This window comes from Melanotaenia boesemani, chromosome 10 (genome assembly GCF_017639745.1).
Source record: "Melanotaenia boesemani isolate fMelBoe1 chromosome 10, fMelBoe1.pri, whole genome shotgun sequence".
NCBI classification, from domain to species: domain Eukaryota; kingdom Metazoa; phylum Chordata; class Actinopteri; order Atheriniformes; family Melanotaeniidae; genus Melanotaenia; species Melanotaenia boesemani.
In genome coordinates this window covers 24,732,163-24,757,425 of record NC_055691.1, presented here as the reverse complement: position 1 = coordinate 24,757,425, position 25,263 = coordinate 24,732,163, and the positions used below count along the sequence as shown (strand labels likewise).

The following is a 25,263-nucleotide window of genomic DNA, read 5'->3' as shown; positions in this document are numbered from 1 at the left end:
TCCCTTTAGGAAAGGAGACACCCAATCCCATTGTGCTAATGATTTTGTTATGTTTTGCAACATGTTTAACTGCACCCCCGGCAGAATGCCTGGATGCAACAGTTTGCGAAATTTTAATCCATTTTGTGAAACCAAAATGCTTTTGATACATGGCTGGGGGTCACAGAGGGATCACCTCTGTTTAGACTAGTTTCTGCTTTTTTTATGCTCAAACATTCTGTTGTTCATGCGCCAAACTTGGTTGACCCCATCTAGGAGCTAATTCACTGCAGAGAGCGAATCCAGTACACACTCTTATCCCGATTATCAGGTCAACCGTTTCCTCCTCTACACAGTCTGAGTGGAGGTTGGCAGCAGCTGATCAGGGCGTGTGCCTTTAGGCTTTTTCTGCCTTTGGCAGTGGGGCCTCATGGTGGTGGTGCCTGGGCAGCAGGCTGCATTTTCCTCAGCCTGGGGATTCTGAAAGATGGGGGCAAACACGCCACAGCCTGGACACAGGTTTGATGGTAGGTCAGGGGTCCTGGGTCAGTGGGCACTGGCCACTGCCGTGGGAGACAGATTTAGGGCTTTGTCATCTCATTTCTTGTCCTTGCACCTCTTTCGCGTTGTGCATACAGCTGCACCTAACAGTCCCTCAGGAGTTCTGGGAATGTCGAGGAGGTCCTCCTTCTCTTTGGTCGAGAGTGTGTTGAGGTTTAGCCAGCATACTTTCTCCTGCAGGACCATCAGCCCCTCAGCTCTTCCCTATACCTGGATCACCACCTTTTGGAGGTGAAGACAGTAAATGGTGTTAACACACACTTCGTCCCCACAGCGCAGCATCAAGAATTCATGTCTTCCTCCAGCTCCACCTGATATGCTGTAAGAAGGGATGAGGCATCAAGTGCATCGACCATCATCTTAACCGCCTTATAGGATTTCTCCATCAGGTTGGATTGAAAAATGTCTATGCTGGAGTGTAGGGCGGGTAGCCCCAATGACATGGAAGTCTTTGGGTGAAGGTGCGCTCCCATTGGGGGCATCTGGGGTACACTGGACTTTTCCATTCCCTCACAGTCGAGCACAGAGCTCCCACTCACTGGATGTTTTTCTCTGTTGAGCTTGCTCCGCCAGGAAAAAGCAAGCTCCTCAGGCAGTTCTGGAAAAAAAATGGTAGAAGCTGTTTCCCCGTTCTTTAGCTTTCGGGATTTCAGTCTGAGTAGAGGGTCTTTAAGGTGGGTAATCGTCTTCATTTTCATCAGAGATGAGATGCATCGGACGCAAGTTCGAAACATCTTATCTCTGACACAATTTCATCCTCTCCCAACACAAGGAAATCCAGAGGACCTGCCAAAAGACCATTGTCGACTGTATCCAGTGGTAAGGGATCAACAGCATCAAGTATTTTACATCAGCTTGTTCCAGGTTCTGCATCGGGGGCGAGCATTATTGCGAGGTCGCCGTTTTGGGTCGCCATCAGACTTGTTCATCTGATGAGCCAGACGACGACAAAGCATCTTGAGGGAGATCTAAGTGGATACAGTGCAAGCACACCCCCAAAAACTCAGGAGCTATATGTGTTAATATTCCAGTATGAAAATTTATAGCAGGTTCACATCTGTGTTCTCTCCTGTGCTTCGGTGGGTACTTTGCTAGTATCCATTCACTTAGCAGGGCAGTTTAGCTGTGGAGCTAGGGTGCGGTTGGTGACGACTACCACGGCTAACCTGTTGTTGTTAGGTGAGAGGAGCATTGCTGCTTCTCTCTGGGTAGCTAGCACAGGGGAGTATTGCTACTCAGAGTCCACTAACAATTGCCTGTAGGGTCTAGCATTAGCTCTGGGTAAACATTGTTACTAATGCTACTTATGGAATTGCTACCAGGAGTATTGCTAATTGTGGTATTGTTATCAAGAGTATTGCTACTCAAGTCAGCAAAGAAAAAATTAAGATAAGATAAGATAACTTTATTAATCCTGAGGGGGGAAACTACATTGCCAAGGACGCTTAACACAAAAACATACAACATCAACACTACATTAAAAGACTCTGCTACACACCATTACAAATTGCTGCCCATAGCAATAAACAGCTCACACCGCTGTTTTGCAACAGGTTTGTGAGAAGAATTTTCTCTCAGAAACACTGTGCAAGCCTGGAACGAAGTGCCCAGCAGTTGAGTTTGCACTCATGTCTGTGGACAGGCAAGCTAAGTACAGAGGGGGACAGTTGGGTCAAGAGAGAAATTGACTGGAACGTCTGCTCATAGTGAGAAAAGGATTTTTAATGACCTGCTTGCTAAGTGCCAGCCCCTTATATAGGCAAATGGTATCTGCCCCCCCTGGCACTGACAGGCATGTCCCCAGCCAACCCTGGTTGGAGGAGTCCAAAAGGAGCTTCCGATGAAGTCACATCCAGAGCATTCCAATTGTGAGGCATGGAATGGATGCTAAGAAAGAAAACTGCACTTTACAACTATGTGCTCCGGCCCAGAGCATCATGTGACAGCTGCATTATGCTTTATGGCACTGCACCACACTCCAATAACTCCAGCATATCAAAACACTGGATGTTTTGGACATCCACTATGGCCAGTTAAGCAAGAAACATAAGAGGACATTACCAGAAGAAGTGAGGAAAAGAAATGGAGAAAGTGACAAAGCAAGAAAATTAAGACAACAGTCAATATTGGACAGGCTTTTGCTAGCTGGAGAGAGCTCAGAGAAGAGACAGGATGCAAGATGGAGGCAGAATTACTCTTCTTTAAAAAGCACCAAAGTGTGAAAATCTGCTGAATTTCCATAGTGCTGCTGCTTTAAGTATTTAATTCTTAGTTCACTCCTATGCTCTCTTCTAAGGCCTTTTTTAACAAAAAAATACCTTATGCAGTCAGGAAATATTTGGTGATGATGATGCAGTCCTAATTTTTGTATTGTCTTTGGTCAATGTAAAAGCTGAGTTTGTGGTCTTGAGAATGGTCCATATTTATATAGAGCTTTACTGTACCTTGGATGATACCCAAAGAGCTTTACATTATACATCACATTCACCCATTCACACACACATTCACACACTGATGCAAGGTGCTCAACCACGACCCATCAGGAGCAATTAGGGGTTCGGTGTCTTGCCCTCGACATGAACTCGACTTGGCCGAGGATCAAACAGGCAACCCTTGGGTTACAAGACGACCGCTCTACCTTGCTGAGCCACGCCGCCCCTGGCTTGTAACATGACCAGATGAGGAAATGTAAAAGGAGATTTAAAAGAGAAGACTTTTTATTTTTGTAGTTGTTACAAATCTTCATCAAAGCTGTAGTTTGAGAATTTCACAACTCCAGTTAGCCCTGTAGCCTCTCATTTCCCAAATAGTGCAGTAGAGAATGTGTTATGCATTGGATTTCAATTTTAGAGGTCATCTGTATTCAAAAGCACTCTGTACTGAAAGTTTTAAAATCCTAACCCTGAAGCCTTCCAGCCTCAAGTCTGCCTTCTAGGACCACTGCCATCACACTGTGCTAAAAATAAAGACATATACCCAAGTTTACAGGGTTGCTAATGACAAAGCTTTATCAACGCCTGTAGCATGGCCATTCATCACTCCTTGAGAAATGTGGAATTTTGGTGAAAGGAAAAAGCTGAGGAGCTGGTGTTGACTCATTGGCTGCATATGGTGTTTTCACAGCTTCAGCAGTGATTTTGCATTGATCGTTTATCATCTTTGACTGACAAACCAGGTAAGACTGATGCCTTATAGCCAGAAAGTCTTACTCGTCACCTCAGGGCCTTTCTGTGTCCAAAGACATGCATGTTGGGTAAATTAGTGAGTGTATATTGACTGAGAGAATTTCCTCCGACTGTCTCAAGGATAAAATGTGAGCTTATATCTTCCTGTACACGGTTACTAATGATAAAACTCCAATAGTTGGATTAATCTTAGCAAGTATTACGCATGCAGATAGAGAAACTCACAGGTACAAGAAAGCACCACCTAATGGGAGCATAATGTGGTGTGACACTGTAGGCAGTGACTGTCAAAACAGTGGGGCCTGTTCCATGGCTGGCCAATTGTTCTGAAGGGTGCTGGACTGGATCAGTGCATCACAGCAGCCAGCAATGAGGTTCACATGAAACACATTGGCCAGAACACACAGCACACCATGCTGCTCAAACCAGCTTACAGAGACACTTAGTAACAAGGAACCTGGTACAGATCAAAGCACAATCGCACTGTATCTTTATATTATCTTAATCATGAATGAAAACCAGCACCAGAAGAACTGCAAATGCTGCGTAAAATTAACTTATGCAATCTTAACCAGAAAAGAAAGCGCTTGTTATCTGCATGCTAAGGCTGTCTAATCTGAAATAAGTTTGAAACATGGATGGTCATTTAGAAATAAACCCTGATCTGTTGGCGTAAAATTAAATATTGATTAACAGACATAATTATGCCCCATAGTATTTAATAAAATTGAAAATAAATACAGTTACAGTAGAAGATATTCTAAGACAGAAAAGATGTCTGTGTAAGCTGCTCTAAATGACTGACTTATTTAGTGTTCCTGGTTTATGATTGCTTGATTTACAGAAATATCATGCCGAGTTGAATGTCTTATACAAGCCAGGCTACTACCAGTACTGTACAGTGTAGTGCTTTCAAGCACTCTGCAAAGAGATAATATCTAATCTGCTTCTACTGTATTTCACACTGGGGGATCAGGCCATCATCTAATATCACACCCATTCATAGTTCCTGTGAAGTACAACAAAAACTCCAAGAAAATCTTTGTGATCTTACTTCACTGTCAGTGTTGAATCCAAATGCAGGTTGATCCCACTGTTCCCAGATATGCAATTTGTGCACAATGTGCAGCCTGTTGCTTACAAGCTACCACGCTTGTTGTTGAGTGACATATTGTGCAGTTACACTTTCGTGCCGACTGGTCACCATGCAACAAGCAGACAAGTCTGGTATCTCAATCCTGGCTTGACTTTTTAAACACTTGCAGTCTGCCACCAGGAGTCTGGTAGCTGCCATACAAATACACACACAATTACACACAGAAAAAGAATATGACAAGAAGAGGAGGATGAGAGCCCTACATCCTCTGTGTCCTCTAACTCATCTCCAAACCCTGAAATCAGAGAGCAGACGTCACCTCTCTCCAACTGCTGCCCACCCTTTCAGATTCTCCTCCCTTGATTTTCACCACAGCTATAATCATCATCATCATCATCATTATTATTGTTATTACATTTTCAAAAAGTGCAAAATGAACTTCCCCATGCCCTCATTCAGAAGGCAGGGCAGTAGAGGATGGGGAAACAATGGCAGTAAGAAGAGCAAGAAGAGCACAAGAATAGAAAGAGAAAAGAGAAGAAGATTTTTGCAGAGTTTGAATTGTGCTGCTGCTGTGAACATATACACACCAGCAGGCACACATTAGCGCAACGCACCAGACAGTCAAACCCAGTGGAGATTGATGCCCCACCAGCACAAAGCAATAGCACAGGGCAGCACAAAGAATTCATAGCATCAATAAACACAAAGAAGTATGTGCACAAATCCAAATGCATTTGCACAAACAGCACAAATTTAGCTTTTTTGTCATGTTAACATTGGTAGAAGATTAAAATTAGTTTCCGCAGTTGGTAGTGCTGTGAAAAGTGACATCATAGTATCTCAGGATGTAATGATTTGTTTGCATTTAACTTTGTTTTGCACTTCTTCTTTTTTCTCTCACTGTGTCAGGGCTTGGTTTGTCTGGAAAAATTAGGAGCGATCCATGTCACGAGTTCGTGTCTCTGCTTTCCCAGTTCCAGTTTTTCTTTTTTTCTTTTTTTTTTAAATCTCTATTTTTATTGGAGCTACAGCACAGCACCCACAGCGCACAGACGATGGGGAGGGCCCCAGAAAACGGGAGCGGGGGGGGGGCAAAAAGGAAGTAGTTCTCTAATATTGTGCCAGAAGAAGAGAAAGGGTTAACAATGAGAAAAATAAGAAAAGAGAGGAAAAAAAGAAAGGAAAAGAGAGAGAGAAAAAAAAAAACAGCAGGATCAGCAATTCCATCTTGACTTCAGAAGGTTTCATCACAAACAGAGTATTGAGTGCTTTCAACAACTTCAGCTGAACATTAAACCAGTTTTGAGTCAAAAGGAAGAAGGACTGAAAATGGGGGGGGGGGGGGGGGGGTGGTATAGTACACTTGAGACAAATGACGAGGAGCAGGAGACAAATGAAGAGACAGAGAAGGTGGGAAAAAGCAGACAGGCTATGGATAACATACTATTTACTAGTCATGTGTAGAGGGAAAGTTCTGCCAATATAATCCTAATATATCAATATGTATATGTACATATAGTACATACTGAATAATATTGTGTACCTGGAGTATTCATACAGTAGGATTAAATAAGTTAAGATCATTACTAAAGATTTTCTGTGATCCCACGGGACTGGCACCTTTAATGGGTCAGGGCTGCAGTGCAGTTTAGAACTAAGGGATCAACAAAAAAAAAAAAGATCAGACCTCCATAGACAAAGTGCATAAGATCAGACAGACATACAGACAGTTAGAAACAGGGGGACCATTGGCAAAGTGGTGAGACACTGAAACTGAGACACGACTGCACAAAATAAGGGAACAGAAGAGAAGAGTGGGCGAGGAAATTGAGATTTTGAAATAAAAGAGAGAAGAGTTTAAAGGTTTAAGAGAGCAGATGGCTAATTGTACCCGTGTTTCGCAGCCTGGCAGCAAGTCAGTCTTGTGCATAAGGACAGGAGCAGGAGGAAGGGAGAGAGGCGTAGTTGGCGAGGTTGGGGGGGCAGGAGAAGGGAAGGGGCCATGGAGGAAGCTGGGCGGTGCTTTCAGGCCTTGAGAGCGTGCCACTGGGCGACGTTAGTACGCGGCCGAGCGAGCATGTCTTTCCAGTGCTTCACTTCTGCTGGTCCACTCTTCCATGATAGGTAGATCTGAAAGCGGAAAGAAAATATGAAACGATCAAGAACACTTACTGAAATCCTCTCTAAGTCACCTTACACAGGATAAATTGTTGCAATCTTCATCTCTCTGTAAAAGTAATATCCTCACACAGGTGTCATTTAGCTTAATGTTGCTTTGTTCAGGTTGAAAGTGGTATTTAGTATGACCTGCTTTAGAGTGAGCTGTGTCATCTTTGGAGCGCAGCAATGAGTGTAATGAAATGAAGCAAGAATGCTGGTCACCGTGCACTTACAGGCTGCATCACTGATAAAGTTAGAAATGTATTTCTCTGTTAATTAATTTAAAGAAACCAGCTGTAGTAATTATTATTCCACCTGTCCAAAGAAAGTAAAGATTTATGACTTCAAACGTTTCTGAATAAGACTTTCTGTAGAGCTGAGTGTCCCTTTTAAGTCAGCCTTTATCTATTGAAAGATGGAACATTGAACAAACATAATGAATGACAGAAAGGTGAGTCTAATGTCCAGAATAATACTCTCGCCATGGTGAAGGGGTATAGATTCAGCTGTGTTGAAGGAAGCTGCAGAAACTTGCAAAACTGCTAACTGGCTTTATAGATTCAAAGGAAACCCACAAAAAATCTTTGGGAAAATTCTGAGTCAGCAATTCAATTGAGAAAACCATCAGACCTTAATGAGCTGGAAACTTTTCCATCAGAAGAATAAGCAAAGATTTCACAAGTTAAACTCACCTTCACTCAACTTCACTATCAGAAGTTATTAAAGCATAGAAGTGCTATATCAAGTACTAAGCTTTGGGAGTGAATAGTGCACATGGAGATATTTGTCAAGAGCTATAACTAGATTAACTATAATTTAAACTGGAAAATAGCCTTATTTCAAATGTTTTCATTTACTATAACTTGCATATTTCCCCATTACTCCATCCAAATTACCATTATAACTTTGTAAGTATTCAGGATTGAGTATTGTATTTCTTGCAAACATTTTTCTAGTTTCTAGTTTCTACTTAATTGGTTAAAATGTCTACTTTCAAAACCTTATTTAAGTGATAGCAAATATTGTAAGCGAAATTAGCTAAATGTACTTAAAGACAATAAAAAATGTTTTCATTGTAATATAATTAATTGCTTTTAAAAGGGGCAGATTTTAATAAAGTCATTTACTGTCAGGTAAACTTCCTGTATAACTGTTAACCATTTTATATTAATCTTTATTTCAGAATGCTCTAAACTGCTACAAGGTATATAAATCTGTGAGAAATGTAGTTAATTTAAAAGTTCAACAGTATATGTAGTGCAATCAAACTAAAGTATCAAGTCTAAAAATGCTCAGGTGATGTACTTTTAAATGATATTTAATGGCAATACTTGAGGGAACTTACATTGCAGCACTTCAAGAAGTTGAACAGAATTGAAGTAAACTGTAAGTGAGAGCTACTACACAGATAGCACCCTGACACATTACCTTGCCAATAACATCATTGCGGCTGAGCCTGTCCTTGTCCATGACGGTGATGATGATAGTAGTCTCCCTCAACACATGAGCGGGCACGTCAAAAGGGAAGGACTCATTGAAAACAGGGTTCAGACAGCGCTTCATCACCACTGTCTTCTTCTTCTCCACACGCTTATCTTTGTGCATAAGCCACACTTTCACATAGGGATCTGCAATATGGATGCAAACAGCAGCATTTTACATGAGAGGGACAATGAAGATTCTCCTGGATGGTGTTTTTGGGATCAAGTTAGCTATTACCCTCTTAATTGTGAAAGTCAGTGAAGGCAGCAGGGAGGCAGATATCTCGTTTGAGCTCAAGGTCAACCTATTCCCTGAGCTAGGAAACGTACAAATGAGGAAGTATTTATGGAAATAGGGCCTGGGATTTGTACTACCAATTCTGGAGCATTATTATTTTCGGTGATTCTAGTAGGTGGCACTCATAGTACTGAAGAAGCTGTAATTTGATAATATATATGGCAAAGAAAGCCCTTCTCTGTGAGACTGGATATTTTAAAAACAAACAGCCACCAGACAGAGCTGAGACACATTTGGCTGGGAGTCTCAAGATCCTCATAGATATACAGGCAGAGAGGTCAACAAAGAGATGCTGGATGTAATGTCACCTTGCTGCTGCAGCTATCTACAGTAGACAGTGACCATTCCCTGCACAGAGTCAGTAAATGTTTGTTAACAGAGACACAGAGCTTCCAAAGTCATGAAAAGGGCAAATGAATAGTAAATATAGGTTAGAAAAAAAAGACTAAGCAAACACAGAGGATTCGCTACCTGAGGTGCCCCCGATATCCATGGCTTTCAGATTGCGCGCTTTGATGATGTTCACAGTGATGGTGTTGGCTGTGGGATTATAACAGAGAGACACCAGCAGGTCTCCTCGTCTCCCCTGAGGAACACACACAAACACAATGGTGCATGAATCATCTGGTCTAATATCAGATTTCATCAGAGGATATCAAACTCTAGATTACTCACTAGCCTGTTGTGTAATCTTACATCACTGCCCTTTCTACTCTAACCCCTTGTGCCAAACACAAATGGTCCAGTGACCAGGCTTGCTTAGGCGAAAATGTTGCTCACCCAAAAATTACGTCAATCAGGTTCCCATGCTGAAAACAGTCACCAAATGTGTCAAAGTTGCTTTATTTAATAACACTGGAATTAAAAGAGCAGATTCTCATGGTTCTGCTGCATGGTCATTGCTTTATCTCTTACACTGCCATCACTGCAGGGCTTGAGCTCTTTCCAAAAAGTCTTCATCTGGCCCAGTTCCACCTTATTCAGGGGAATTGACACCTCTCCAATGGGGTCATTCCTACTAAAGCGGTCGTAGTCCAACACCTGGAGGTAGAGAGTGCGCTCTCTCACCTTCTCATAAGGGAAGCCTAAAACAGACACAGAACAGATAACACTTCAGGGGGGAGCCAGGCACAGCTAAGTCATGAAGAATGAAAAACAGTAATGTTAGTGCTCCTGACAGTACAGAGAGGGTAATGTAATGTGCAACATGCTAACAGGGCTGAATTTGGGAAAGGCCAAAGTGCATTTCCAAAGCTGCTGGACCAGTCAGTGTTCTGTGAAATGACCCAGAGGGATCATTATACAGTACTCTTGTCACAGACACTGATCTCATTCATTTTTCAAGAGCACACACTATTCAGCCTTTGGAAAGGGTTTGAGCTATTTCAACATTCTTGTGTGTGTGTGTGTGTGTGTGTGTGTGTGTGTGTGTGTGTGTGTGTGTGTGTGGTTATAATGAAACCATACAGGATGCTCTTCACACCTTTTTATGAGTTTTCACACAAGTCTTATAGCGCTTTTTTAAAGGGACATTGTGTAACATTTTTTGTTGTTTACTGGTCAAAATCAATGTCTGCATGTATATGTGTGTGTTGGTGGATTATGACTTCCGCTAATGATCTGAAACATTCTCGTTAAAAAGAATTTTAGATTTGTTCATATATATGACGGGTAAGCTATTAGTGATTAAGGCGGATTTATACTCGTGCGGCGTCTGCATGCTGTCAGCTACTGTGTGGCTGACGCTGCTAAGTTTGCTATCGCACTCAAGCGTAGGGGGTATGCATTGTTTTGGTGTTGTGTTGCAGTTTCTCCACCTAATCTGAAGGTGGCAGCAGGGGTGGTATCAGCTGGTAAACTCACCACGTCTTTTGATGGTTTACTTCAGTTTGGTAGCTATTTTCTGAAAATCCAGAGATCAGGCAACACGTGATCCCAAACTGACCAATCACAAGGGAGTACCGCCGCGTAACCGTCTGCATAACAGAAGTGCACGTCAGGTCTGGAAGAGGTGCGCGTTAAGCCTCTGCGGACCTACACAGCACCTACGGCGGTGACACAGACTCAGATGCCGCGTGAGTATAAATCCGCCTTTAGGGAAGCACCATGACAGTCTGCAATCTTAAAACAACAGTTGGAGGCAAAGGTGCAGCACCAACTACGCGTTTTCCTTGCGAGCCAGCATTACTGAAACGTACAAGAAAATAAACGAGAGTAGCTTAATACCCCAGCAAGCTAGATAAATTTGTGAAATTGTTATTTACAAAAATGCATGACCATGCATATACAGCAGCAGCATGGGAGATGTTTTGAAAAAGCAAAAAAGGGGACTTAAAAGGCAACGTGACCAGGTGATACAAAAAGGTGATAAACATCACGCTAGCCTTCCACCGTTGGAATGAGCTCCAGAAGGAGAAAGATTTCAAAAGGGATATTCAATTGCCAGCTTTTTCCTCGACAACCAAGTCAACTGTACTGCCTAAGTTAGCATAAAGCTAACATTTTCATTCGGTTTTGTTAAGGTTGCTCATTATCATGGTCAGAATGAATGATAATGAATGAATGAAAATAAATAAATGAATGAATTGAATTGAACTGAATTGAACTAAATTGAATTAAATTGAATTCTGTGTGACACTACTTTAATTTTGTTTTTGTTTTGTCTTATTTTCTGCTTTTGTTGTTCATTTTGAACTAAATTAAAAAAAAGGAAGTTTTGAAAAAGGAGGCTTTAGCATGTGATTTACATAAATAATATCTATGTTAGATGTTTATAACATATATATATGTTTCAAGGATCTGGTCAGTAAAAAAGAAGGATTTCTTGAATATTTGTGGAATTTTTAGGCCACAGGTAGTTTAATCTTACTCAGACGTTCTTGTAATGATGGGTCCATAAAGAAAATTACAGATTTTAGAAATAGCTCAATCTGTTGTATAAATATTAAAAAAGCTGAAGGTATACCATTTTTCATTTTCATTGGATGATTTGAGTTTCAGGACAGTCAGCAGCTTTTCATTTCATTGCAGGTGAGTGAAAACACCGAACAATTTGTGGGTCATGTCGGCAGCTCAGCCAGCACTGGTGTAGGTGTGTTATTGGTTGAGTGTAAAGAAGTCACTGTAAAGTGTTTGTTGGATGTACTTAAGAATTAATGGCAATATAAAAGCCAAAACATTTACCATTTCAAAAATGCAATTTTTGTGGCTAAATTATGCTGCTTAATGTGACGGCTTGATCCCCCATAAATACATTTTTAAAAATAATTTTTCTGCATGACATAATGTAATGGAGTAAAAAAATAAAATTTGCAACAGTGGTTGGATGATTGGTAACAAGACAGACCCTCAAAGAGGAAGGTTTCATTCCAGTGTGGGTTGAGGTTCTTCCTCTTGACCTTGGTCTCCAGTTTGTGCTTTTTGTCAGGCAGCAGGTAGATTTTGACAAAAGGGTCCGAGGTACCGGAGAAGTCCTTGGCTGGGAGGTCCTGGCCTTTGAGAACTTTGACAGTGAGGGTTGTGTTCTGGAAGCTGTAGCCTATGCTGAACTGGATCCGGCCCAGCTTTTCACTGATAGGCCCTTCACCATCATCGTCCTCAGAACCTGGAGATAGCTGCAGGCCATAAATATTAACAAATGAATACAAATACTCACACATTCAACAGTGGCAGCCACTCATATGAAAAGCTAACTCCAAGGGCACACACTTTGTGTATCACAAGTACATGCACACAAACTTTGACAGAGAGAAGTTGTAATAGGATGAAATTTTAGAGCTGCATTTCTATTACGGCATACTCGAGCAGCTGCTCAGAGGCAGAGATTGGTCTGATGTTAAGAAGACTGAGAGAGTTTAATTTCCTTACTAATATCCTTAAGAGGCAGGAGGTGCTCAGATTGAAGATAGCGAGCTTTAGACCCCCAGATTCTCTCTCACAGTCAGTCTGACTGCTTTATCATTGCTGTGCACTAAAAGGCCACTATCTGATAAAAGCAGCGGACAGAGAAAGTGAAAGAGAGAGCAAAAGACAAACAGAAAAAAGAGAAGAGAGAGCATTGCGTGAGAGGCATTGAGAGAACAGTCAGAGAAGCCCAGCTCATGGTTGGCATTCTACACTTGCAGCTGTCTTGACAGTCACTTCTTTTCTTCCTGTGGCTCCACCTTCTGTCCTTGTCCTTTAAGTGTATTTCTCCCCCACTAACAAAGCATTAAAGTGGAACAAAGAATGTAGGACTTTGTGTGGAGATAACGAACCAGCTCTTCATTAAACCACTTTGTGCAAAAGCCACAGCTGACATTTTGAAAAAAGACCAACTTGAAGTCTTTGCATAAAAACACTTGTTCCAAAAATTACCTTAGGTTGCTGATTTTTGTTTTTTATGCCAGAGTAACAATTTTAAAATGACAAAGACAGTCAGCATTCATCAATATGAATTTTAGAACTATCAGTCAGAGCTAGTGTGAAGAAAAGAAATATTCCAGCTCTAATTTATCACTGAGTCACCTTGGATGACTTGTCTTACTTGATTGCCTCTGTGGGAACTGTCAGTGTTTTTTTCTGTCTTTTGTGGCTCCCTTGTTACAATTTCCAATTTTAGATTACCTTGTAATTTGTACTAAAAATGACTTTGCGACACAATTCCTACATGGTGACTCAGAATTACCATACTGCATGGCAAACAGCACGTAAACATAAAAAATAACTTGAATATTGTTTCTAAACCTTTCAGATCACCTTTATTATTGTCAGAAACTCCTGCCCTGGAAATTGAAGCACACTTGACTAAAGTCAGACTAAGAACTTTGTCTTGTAATGTGTTTATTCAGGCCAGACCTTTTCAGGGAGCATCACCAACCTTAAAGGCTTGACAAGAAGGAAAGTCTAGAATCTAGAGGTAAGAGGTTTTCCTCTCCTGAAACATAACCTTTGTTACCATGGTTTCAAACAGTATATGATTAAACCAAGGTCAGTTATGGCCAAAGCTCCTAATGCAGTAATTATCCGACAGAGGTGTCAACGACAGCAAACAGCTGTCTTAATCTTGACTGAACTGAACTGTCTCTAAATGTGTATTTATGCTTATTTTACTGTACAACATTGGCTGACAATGAGCATAGTTCAAAGGCCTCTGACTTATTATATATATATATATATATATAATTTTTTGACAATTTTATACATTATGAATGTTAAAAGATCAAAGATATGTTTTCTTTTGTTAACTGACTTTATGTGACAGAGTTTGGCAAAAAGTGGTGCACTCCAATCCATCCTTGTTTACAAAGACTATCTTTGATGAATGCTTCTTTTATAGAATCTTCCAGAGTGACCTTAGTGTTGAAATCTAAACATTCAAGACTCTCTTTCACTGAAAGAGCATGGTGTTGGTATCAAATTCCACATGTACATTACAGATCACCAGTCAACCAACATGACTGAGGATGAATAGGAAATGGAACAGGCTTCTTACCATCACCATGTCTCCAGTGAGAGAGTTTGCCAGGTCCGTTACGGAGGAGTGTCCATCAGCATCTGGAGGCTGGCCTTTGGGGCTGTTAGCTGGCTTGTTGCCCCTGAAAGCAAAAACTCAGGTTGACAAAGAAAAACAGTGAAGATGTGTGCTGAGAGGCTAACTTATCTATAGTAAGGCAGAATGTCTGAGCACACAGGGAGTCCAGCCTTCACTTGTTTAACTGTTGAAAACTGGCTGTCTAAAATTATCAATTCCATCCAAGTTTACTTTGGATAGATGTCACTTCAAAGTTGAATGTGCTTTCTGTGGCTATCTTGAATGAAGCCAAATAAAATCTGCCAAAGATTCCACAGATAAATTATGGGCACTAGAACTGAAGACAATTGATGTAGAGAGCTGTGTCTGATGAAAACTGAAGTCTGAGATGACTATAGATACATCCAGTGTGGCACACATCCACATCTCTAACAAAAAAAGTTAGCTCCACCAAATAAACAAACACATTTTCAGTAAGAGCACAAAACAGCGCCACTAAACTTAAATAGATTAAAACCAGTTTGTTATCCCCAATCTCTGGAGGGTGTCAGATCAACATTTATTTCCTCTGAAGATGAGACACACATGTATAATGACATTTATAGCAACATGACGTTACTATAACAACAGTGGACAGACATGTACAGCATCATGTAAAGGACAGACGTGAGTTTAAATGTCTCTTAGTTGCACCAATAACACAAATGATATATAGAACAATAAAGGAGAGAGCAGAGATCTCCCGTGGCGCAGCTGGCACTAAAGTACAAATGTTAATAGATGTTAAGTTTAGTTCCTGTGCACGAGGATGGTCGAAAAAACATGTGGGATAAACACTCTGGGAGAAAAATCCCTATGTTCATACATCAAAAACAAGAATCACAAAGTGTACATAAAAGAAAAACAGCAAAAGTGGAGAAGAAAATTAAAGGAGAAAAATCTTACGAGATTAAAGAAAGCATGACAAAAGACAGACCAAGAAACAGTCCAATGCAAAAATCCTGGCTAATGTAACGTGACACACTGGACACACAGCATTCCATATAGATGACTGGTTAAGGCACATGGAGAGGCTGAACACTCAACACCATTAGGCAATAAACAAACAAGAAAAACAAGTACAAAAAAAAACAGAGAAAGAGTAAAATAAGCAAATGCAGAGAGGATGCTGAAGTTGCAAACACACACTTGACAGAAATCATAAGGACTGTAGATAATATAGAAGGTTCAAAAAAGAAATGTGAGAAATACACAAGCAAGCTTAAAATGATTTTTCTGTATTATAAGATATTGCAGATATTAACAGCATGAACAGTATGCAGTACAAAAACCAAAACCAAAGAGAGAGTGACATCATTACAAACACCAGCACATTAGATAGAAAAAACATAGCTGCAAGAAAAGATAGGGAATGAGGGAAGGAAAGCCTGGAAACATAAGAGAGGCTTAGTTTGGTCAGTCTGATATGTATCAAAGAATAAGAGACAAAACTAAAGAGCTACACACACACACAAAGTCTCTATCAGGAGACAAAGGAGCAAACATGCTAAAAGGAGAAAAAGAGCACAAAAAAGAAAAAGACAATAAATACAGTTGATTATCAGGATAAAGAGCAAGAACTATCCTTCTTTAAGAGGAAAGGTCAAAATAAATGATGAAAGAAAAATAAAGTAACACACCATTCAAAATTATCACTGAAAACAAAAACGTAGACAAATAGTAAGAACATAGGAAGAGCACATTTAGAGTGTTACAAAAGAGGGCAGTGTTAGAAATAAAGTAACTACAGGTGATAAAAGTTATTAATAAAGCTAACCTGATTTTCCAACCATTTCGCAACACTCTAAAAGTGTGGACTGGGGACACAGGGGCCAAAGCACAAACTGGCATTGGCTACATGTGCATATATAATATATGCAAGTAGTTGTCACTCTTAGAGTGAAGGCAATGCCTTGGACGGGCATAAACAAGGAGCCCATAGATAGTCTGTCTGTCTGGCCAGCCTTGTCTGTCGAGCTTTTCACCGAGAGATAAGTTTTTGTTGGCCGCGCTGAACTGCAAATTTGGATGAGAATTGATGCTGAATGCAATAATGTGTGCATTTTTGCAAAAGACAAGGACAAAACCAGGGGAAAATATACTGACAAATAGACAGACAGAAAAAGCAAGCAAACGAGACAAGCAAACAGACTTCACTTCAACCAGCAAAGGAACTGGAGCGAGACGGGGGGGAAGGAGGGATGTTAACCATCTTAAGAAGGGAAGGGAATATTCATCAATTGGTGTTAGTTGCATTAGTTACCAAGGAAGGTAACTGCATTATCATAGGGCCTGTTTTTTTTTTTTTTTTTTTTTTGCTTCAACAGACTAAACTGCAGGCAATGCGTGTGAGAGGAGGGAAAAAGGCTGGGTTAGGATATGATATACTCTACAGCAGGGAGAGACTCGTCTGGATTAAAGTAAAGCATGGCACCTCCCTCCTCCTCCACCTCCCAAGTATCGATGGGGGAGTTAACATCTTCAATTATTCATTCTCCTTCATGCTTCATTCAGGGATTCAGTGCATTCTCAGGTAAGAGCTAGTGCAGCCAGGGGAACGGCCTCTCTACTAGCCTTCCTCTACAGCACCTGAGGTGGTCCTCTGCTCCCTGCCTCCAGGCTATTTAAACAAAGAGGCTGCAGCTCTGTTGGAGGAAATAAGTTTCCATCTCCAGATCACACATAATATCATGAATTGAACATGAAGATTGATTCCAGTTTATTTAATTTATTTTAAAGGCTATATTAATTGTGGCAGATGGTAGAGTTACAACTGCTATATTTTGGTGCCAATGCTTTTTCTGTCCAACCTGGCTGATATGGTTGATATGATTCTGTAAAACCTGCAGTTGTCTACAGTATCCAGTGGGAGGCAGAGTGGACTCAGATCAGATTCTCCCACAGCTAAGACACAGAAAGTGGGCTGTTGGCATAGCAACGACTCTTGAAACACAGACCATACATATGGGGTTTTGGGGTGTGTGTGACAAGAGGTTGTTAGGAGTGGGCGCAAGGGAAGGGTGTGTTCAAAGGGGTGCAACAAACAGGCAAACACACTGAGAACAAAGAAGATAAGATATAGGATATATGACAGGTACGGGTGAGAGCCTCGCAGACACACACATTCACATGAACGGACATATGGAGGCAGGCGGGCCACTTTGGGTTTCACCGTCCTGTGATACTATCCTGTTTTGTTACCTGACCGAGGGCCAGCAGCTCGAAGAGAGGGGGAATGGGGGGAAAGACACTCCACTTCTAGGCTGGAGAGAGACGCGAGAAAGAGAGCCCAACCCAGCCCCTCTTTTTTTTTTTTTTTTTTTTTTTTTAAACATTCAGACTCCCCACCCTTCTGCAAACATGTCACACTCAAATAACATGCTCGCCTGAGACCATGAAGTGATGTATTTCAATGTCTATATTCAATTTCTTAGCCACCCACTAGATCTATCATCCTTTAGGCGTGCAACATACCTCTTTGGGTCATAGTAAAAACCACAGCAGGCTGAAGCTTACATATCTCATCATCCACATGAAACAAATCAGCACTCACACAGGACTCAGACAACCATCCCTGTTGCCTCACTTCTCAGGCTACAGCCACAAATTTGGCTGTGATATAAAAATTGGGGTGCTCCCACTCTCACTAATTATTTCCTGCATGTTGGCAATATAAATATGTGCTAAATATCGTCATTTACTAAAATCAAATTTCAGGATTAAGTAGCAAGTTAGGTACTAAATACTGCAGTCTGTGTACATGCTTCTTTCACTTAACTTCAAATGTTAATAGAAAACCATGACAATATCACTTGCTAGTTCCAATAAAGTTCCAAGCATACAGTCAAAATGGCAAACATGATTACTGTGGATACCAAAGACAAGCTTACAGGAAATCTAACAGTTTATTATTTTACTCCCTTTAATGACCTCCCAATACTCTTTGCAATTTAGCATTTATACCTCACAGCTCAGTTACAATAATTAATATATCATTCCAGGCAATATCAGTAGAGCAAAGTCATCAAAACATTTTCTTAAAGGTCCATTGAAACTCCAAACACGAGTCTAGCGAATGCTTGGAATCCTGATTCATTTCTGTGATTGCCCCTGAGGTGGAAGCTGCTGCACATATGCCACCTGTTCTGACGCAGAACACAGAAGTCCCAGGTTAATGTTTCTAATAGCCCATCTACCCGTCAGCCATCCATCTATCGGGATGTACGAGACAAGCATGTGTACCAGCATGTACCTGCTGGCTAAAGTGCTGCCTTCAGCTCTAATGCATGAATGTGAAGAGTACAGTGAGTACTCTCTCCAAGTACTCTCACTGAAGGAAGATGGATTTGCACTATGATTTTTTTCTCCCATTCTCCACTGACCTGTGGATGTATATCTGGATGTATGAATACTCTCCCCTCCGCCTCATCCTTCTGACTTCTATTTTTCTATGCATTAACGCTATCAGCTCTCTCACTCTCTTAGCATGTAACTGAATGCATCTCAACATTCACCATGTGATATGAGGATGAGTGCAATGGCCGCTGGGAGCCAAAGCCTCAGGGACAGTCTAGTCTTAGGCAGAGCCCCTGAAGACTCTGCTTATTAGCTGCGCCTGTAAAGCCCTGTGTCAGACTACCACAGCAAAGCATAACCCTTTTACGTGTTCATGTAAAAACACACACAGATCCTATAATCTTGAAGCACAATAACAGCATTTTCTTAGTCTGGTCTCAAAGAAAACAAAACAGTTTTCTGTTAATGATCTGAAAGTACAGTCGTTCAAAGGGACAAAACACAACAACAAATCAAAAACACAACAAAATTTTCTAATAAAAATGACAAAACAAATGTTAAATTAAAAAATATAACATTTCACAAAAAAAAAAAATACTAAACAAAGTTAACAAAACAATGACAGAAGAAAACTATACATTTTCCAAGTAAGGACAAACGCGAAAAACACAAAGCATCCTACAAAAACGAAAATGCTTTCTTCGAAGAACACAAAAAACAAAACAAAACAAAAAAAGACATTTTATAAAACACAAGACTGAAACTATAAATTCTGCAGCATTTCACAAAACAAGAAAGAAAACATCTTCTTCTCGGAAAAATACAAAAAAGAAAAACATTTCGCAAAACACCTTTTGTGAAAGGTTGGGTTTTGCTTCGTTGTTGTCATTTCTGAAATGTTGTTATGTTTTGTAGCCCAGGGCTTTGTAAAATGTGACCTCGAGATGACCGAAAGTCATGAGAACCTGAACACACCACCCTCCACCAACCACAACTCCTTCCTTTGAGAATAATGCCACGAGGTAACAAACACACAGTCAAGAACTTAAATAAATAACACACTTATATTGATTTAGCTTTAAGGGGTAATAACTACCATCTACTGTGTTTGTTTTTCATGTCAACTTAAGCATTATAATAAGCTCACAAATTATGAAGCGATATATGACCCACATGGCAATTACCAGACAGAGAAGCTTTCTAAGTGCATCGTTTCTTTGAGGCACAGAAATATACAACTATGTCTATTAATATCTGTGAGGGAAAAAAAATCTCCACTGGCTTACACAAAATGATGTAACATGCATGCATGAATAATTGAAAGACCACAGGCAAGTGGATTGAATGTTAATGCTGCACAAGGATATATCCCACCTCCTCTGTCCTGAACCTCCATCCTCATTGGACTGTTAACTTGCAGCTTAGAAAGAGATCTAGATTGAAAGCGCTCAGGGATTGTGGCTTCTCTTTACAGCAACGAGCAGTTGAAGAGAACCTACAGTGTATGCTCACTGAGTCACAACTGAATTGTATGAGTGAAGACCAATGAGGCATGGACAAGTCACTCTGGCATGCTAATTAAGCCTTTTAAAAACCACAACCAATGGATGCCTGGTACATAAACATCTCATTTTACAACCTTTCCTCGCTGTCTTTCAACCTTGGTCTGAAAGTCTTTATTTACCATGAACTATGCTGTAGTTCAAATTGTTTGTCCACCCCTGTCTCACTTCACCCAGTCATCGTACACACAAGGTCAGTGAATAATGAATATCACACACTACAACACCTTCTCGTGGCCAGTGGGGAATGCAGTGTGTTTATTTGGATAGCCTTCAACTATAACCAAGCAACAGTGAAGCATTAACACTCAACTCTGCTGTTTTTCTTTTTCTTCTTTCTTTTTTGCCTCAAGTACTTTAAATACATTTTATTTTAATGAATAGTCAATTTAAAAGTTAAGTTTAAAATCAGTGCAACTCCAACAGAACAGCTGTTTCTAGTGGTAGAAGAAGGACTTAGGTCCTTTACTTAACCAACCACAATTTAAGTCTGAAGTCATCGAAACAATGTTTAAGTCTGATGTATTTTATTGTTACAGACATCAAACTGAAATTACATGTACGGCATTATTATGGTCCATGCAAGTGATATTAAAAATGTCTTTGATACAAACATATAAGCACAGCTGAAGCTATGTTGAACTATTCTGGTCATTTCAGGTATGATTGCCTTGATGTGCAAAACACAAGAAAACCAAAAGCACAATAAAAGTACACAAAATGTTTCGGGAGTTTAGTAAAAAGGTTCTGTTTAGTTGCCTATTTTTTTTCTTTGTTTTATTGTGCTTTGTGCTTATGTGAAAGGTTATTGTGTTTTTGTTTATTGTTGTTAAATTGGTGTGTTTTCTGACCGTTTTAAATATATTGTTATTTCTCGTGCTGTCATGAATTCTGAAGTGTATTTTTTGGTTTGTTTCTTTCTTTCTTTCGGTTGTGTTGATTTCCTTAAGTACAATGACCACAACTAGGGGTCATTCTGGTCCCCCCCAAATTTTCTCACTTTTATTGTTTTTAGTCTTGGGAATCTTTCAGATAATATCACCCCAAAAGCTCAAAATAGGATTAATATTTTATTCTAACCTTAATTTTGATGATGGTGAGGTTTTGATTAGTGTTGATTTTCCATGTTAAGGTAGTTAAGACAGTCTTTCCAGTGACTTACAAAAGGCTATGTGTGCTTTTGTTTAAGTGTGCGTTGTACTTAGGTATCAGTCGGGACTCCCTCCATTGCCTCCAGTTAATTCATATTGCTACAGCAAGACTAATTATTGCTGCACTTGCTGCCATTTATTGGCTTCCTTTTAAAGTTCCTATTGATTTAAAACCGTACTTCCCACGTTTATATCCTTAAATGGCTTTGCCCAAACATATATCTCGGTTTTACTGATCTGATCAACCACTAAAATCCACAGTTAGCTATAACCAGATCACAGACTTCCACTTATTGAACTCTTTACTAGTTGCACTCAAATACACACATCTGTTGACACCTTTAAATCCAAATTAAAAACTTTCCTTTTTTGGAGGACTGTTGATATTAACTGATGATTATATTATGTATTCTGTTGGTGCTAATCTGACTGCCTGCTCCCCTCTTTTCTGGGTTAGAAATTGTGTAACTTTGTTTGGAGGAGTGTTTTATACTACATACCTTGTTATTACTGTTGTTACTGTTACTGTACAGGAGAATGTGAAACAGTCCACACTGCACATTGCTGTTGCCTTTATCAGATAGCTATTTAACTCTCTGATGCTATTTACTGAAGTGAATTCTCCCTTCAGTTTCTTTATGTCTGTGATGGACAGGCAACCTGTCTGGGGTGTATCCTGCCTCTGGTCTACTAGCTAGTAGGGTGGGCTCCAACCCACATGCGAAGAGCAGGCATGGACAATGTTTTTAAATTCTATGATACGTAAAGAAGTGATTTAAATGTAATAAGGGTTCTATTATTATTATTATTATTATTATTATTATTATTGTTGTTGTTGTTTCGTTTATTTATTTTTGCATGTTTGTTTTTGGGGTTGCGTTTTCAGTTTTGCTGTGGTTTGCATCTCAGAGAAATTGTGCAACTTGCTGTTGTTTACTGATAACGTACTATAAATAATAAAAACTACTGGAGAAACCTTTAATAATGCATCACAGCTATATCTACTGCTATAAGAGTCAAATACAAGTACTGACATTTGTATTTTATCTATGTAGGCTACTAAGCTACCACTGGCTGTATGACTTATGTAGGGCAACTCATATTAGTTGTGCACAAAGCAGCTCTTTGCTATTCATCAGGAGCAGAAAGAATTCACTTTGATGTTGGCACTGATGGTTTTAACATATGAGACGCCACATTAACTAATCACATTAACTTCACAGGCTTTGTGTTTGGCTTTCCTAGTGACATGTTGTTCAAACTAAGAATAATAAATACATCAGGTGTAACATAAGTAATGGAGAAAAAATGAGTGATGTGTGAATGCATAGGATGATATGGCTGTACACATGTTGTAGATGGCCAGAGATGAATGGAAAAGCAGATTTTTTCTTCTACTTGAGAGCCTTGTTTAGAATGAACAATATACTAAACCATGTTTAGACATCTGTGAATAACAGGGTGCAATAAACGCCCAGCACGCATATACCGATATTTCTAAGAAACAACATATAACATTTATTTAAGCTTCTAAATTTAGCAGCCAATTATCCCCCATGTACTACTCATATTGAGTAAAAAAACAAGAAGTGGCTCAAACGGAATTAGTTTATGTCTCAGGTAAAAAATAGACATGTCAACAATCTCAAAGCCTTTAAAAGAGTCAAATCTTTACTCGTTCTCTATTGTGCACAGACTGTAAACTGCCACTAGTTCTGTTTTAAAAGAAAGAAATTAAATGAACTGCAGGTTAATCCTGAAAATACCACAACGCACTTAGCCCCTCTTAATCACAAGACGGATCCTGTGGGCCACATGCTGGTTTCTGCTTGCTGTTTAGTCTATTAACAGATTTCACAACCCATTTAAGGAGGTTTCTAGGTGAACACAAAAAAGTCGGAAAGGCCAGATGTAGTGTGCACAGCAAATTACACAGAAAAATTGCTTTCCTTCGCGGCTTTGTGGGTTTCACTGTAATCCTGAACAATGGAGATAGTTTTGGTGTTCACAAAAGCATTTGTGTGTTTGTGACTCGATGCAGAACATTGGTTAAAGAATGCTCGGGGACAAGACTCTAAAATCCGCACACACATACACAATCTCACTGTTGGCATAGTGGTGCAATAATGGTAAAAAAAAAATAAAGTTATTTATTTAATCATTTACTTTTTATATGTGCTCAAGGAGGACAATTTGGTCCTGAGTGGAGAGTTAGTCTGCAGCTGTGCAGTCTGGAAAAGAAAACAGCTTCCATCTGTATGGTAGTGGAGACCTAGTTTTTATTCATGTGTCAAACTGTTAAAACACTTGTAAAAGAGGAATAATCAGCGTGACGAGTACATCAGAATTTATTCATCCTTCTCTGCCATTTGGTTTTAAGGTGTGACATGTTATGCATCTTCAAATTGTCTCCTGTTTGTCACAGAATCAAAGTGAGGTCAAAACTGCCTAATAGAGCTGCAGGGAAAACTTGAGTGTGTCGCATGTGCCTGAGGCGGGAGAAAACACAGGATTTTGCTGTGGTGTTACATGCTGGTTCAAATAATCTAGCTACCATTCGTTGCCATGTAGCTTGAGCCATTTGCCTCACAAGACACACCCACTGAATTCATTTATTAAAACTGGTCCTATTCCTCAACAGAATGCAAACCCAATTATTTCAGTGGATGGGAAGATGCGAGCAAGGCTGGTGCATCCTCATAGATTAGAGGAAATATTTTTTACTTCTAGTTTGTAAGTTGGCTGACAAGGAAAGGGTTTATTTTTAGCTGCATGTTTATGTAAGTGACTAACATGTTGTGGAATAATGAGGAAGCTCTCTGGGCCCCTCTGTGGAGCTACAGAGATGAGACTCTCAGAGCAGCAGAGGGTGATTGAAGGAAGCTAATGAGCATGAGGGAAAGAAGAACACAAGAACAAAAAGAGGCAAACTGATAAAAGCAAGAAAATGCAAGGGAAATATGACAATTACCAGTAGGAGGTCTCAAAAATGCAGAGGTGAAAAACAAAAGAAAAATTAGAGAAGAAAATGAAGAAGGAAAATGCCATTATGACAAGAGAGATAATTACCATGGTCATAAAAAAAAACACTTGTATGGAAGATCAGTTTTATTTGTCTGACTGAAATTTTGCCACTAAGAGTGAAAAATGACTGGAGTGCCACTGAGCATCTCACTACTGATTTATGAGCTCATTACTGCTTTTCAGCAAACTACCCCAATCTTTTATCTTTTCTACTCATCTCAGCATTACACAAGTGTTTTTCCAACATTTGGTTTCATAGTCAGCTCTCGTTTTTATTCCTGTAACAGAGTGGTGAGCTGCTATTTCAGGTGCAGGTCTGTGGCACAATACACTTAAGTGCAGTGACTCACTGAAAACACTGCCAACCAAAACTACTCTTTTCCACACAGATTCTAAAATCAACCCTTTATTTCACTTTAATACCTTCCCATCCTATCACTTCAACCCTGCTCTTTCACTCTCTTTCTCTCTGACACACCCACCCACACACACACACACACACACACACACACACACACACACACGCATTCTCATACAATATCTGGTACCTCTTCTCAGGAGGGGGCTCCTGATTGGTTGGTGGTGCTGCCTGCGCTGTTTCCTGCAGGTCAGGGATATTGGCAAAGTCATCTTGCTCTGCCACACCAATGGCCAAAGCCAGGACCACCAGCTTCCCTTCACTGGCTCCCCATAAAAAAAAAAACATACAATAGATAGAAAACAGAGATAGAAAGAGAAGCGAGAAGAGAGCACAGATGCAAGGGATAGAGGAATCGAGCATGAAGAAAGTGTGGTGCGGGGGGGGGGGGGGGGAGGAGAAGGAGAGGTCATTTTAGGTGGCAGAGAGGACAGAAGGCTGAGAGGCGGCGGAACAATAAGTGACCAAATGACAGTAAACAGAAGCAGCAGTAACAGA

General features: G+C 40.2%; 1 protein-coding gene across 1 annotated transcript in view; it reads right to left on the bottom strand.

Annotated features, from left to right (window-relative positions):
• Positions 1-6,849: 6,849 nt before the first annotated feature.
• The window catches only part of syt7a (synaptotagmin VIIa), a 75,631-nt gene continuing 57,217 nt past the window's right edge, over positions 6,850-25,263 (bottom strand). The window contains exons 6-12 of the mRNA XM_041998173.1: positions 22,540-22,564; positions 14,237-14,339; positions 12,110-12,377; positions 9,679-9,848; positions 9,235-9,349; positions 8,413-8,612; positions 6,850-6,954 (exon numbers count right to left, since the gene is read on the bottom strand). Coding sequence (XP_041854107.1) covers positions 6,850-6,954; positions 8,413-8,612; positions 9,235-9,349; positions 9,679-9,848; positions 12,110-12,377; positions 14,237-14,339; positions 22,540-22,564 — 986 coding nt within the window. The remainder of the gene's footprint in view (positions 6,955-8,412; positions 8,613-9,234; positions 9,350-9,678; positions 9,849-12,109; positions 12,378-14,236; positions 14,340-22,539; positions 22,565-25,263) is intronic.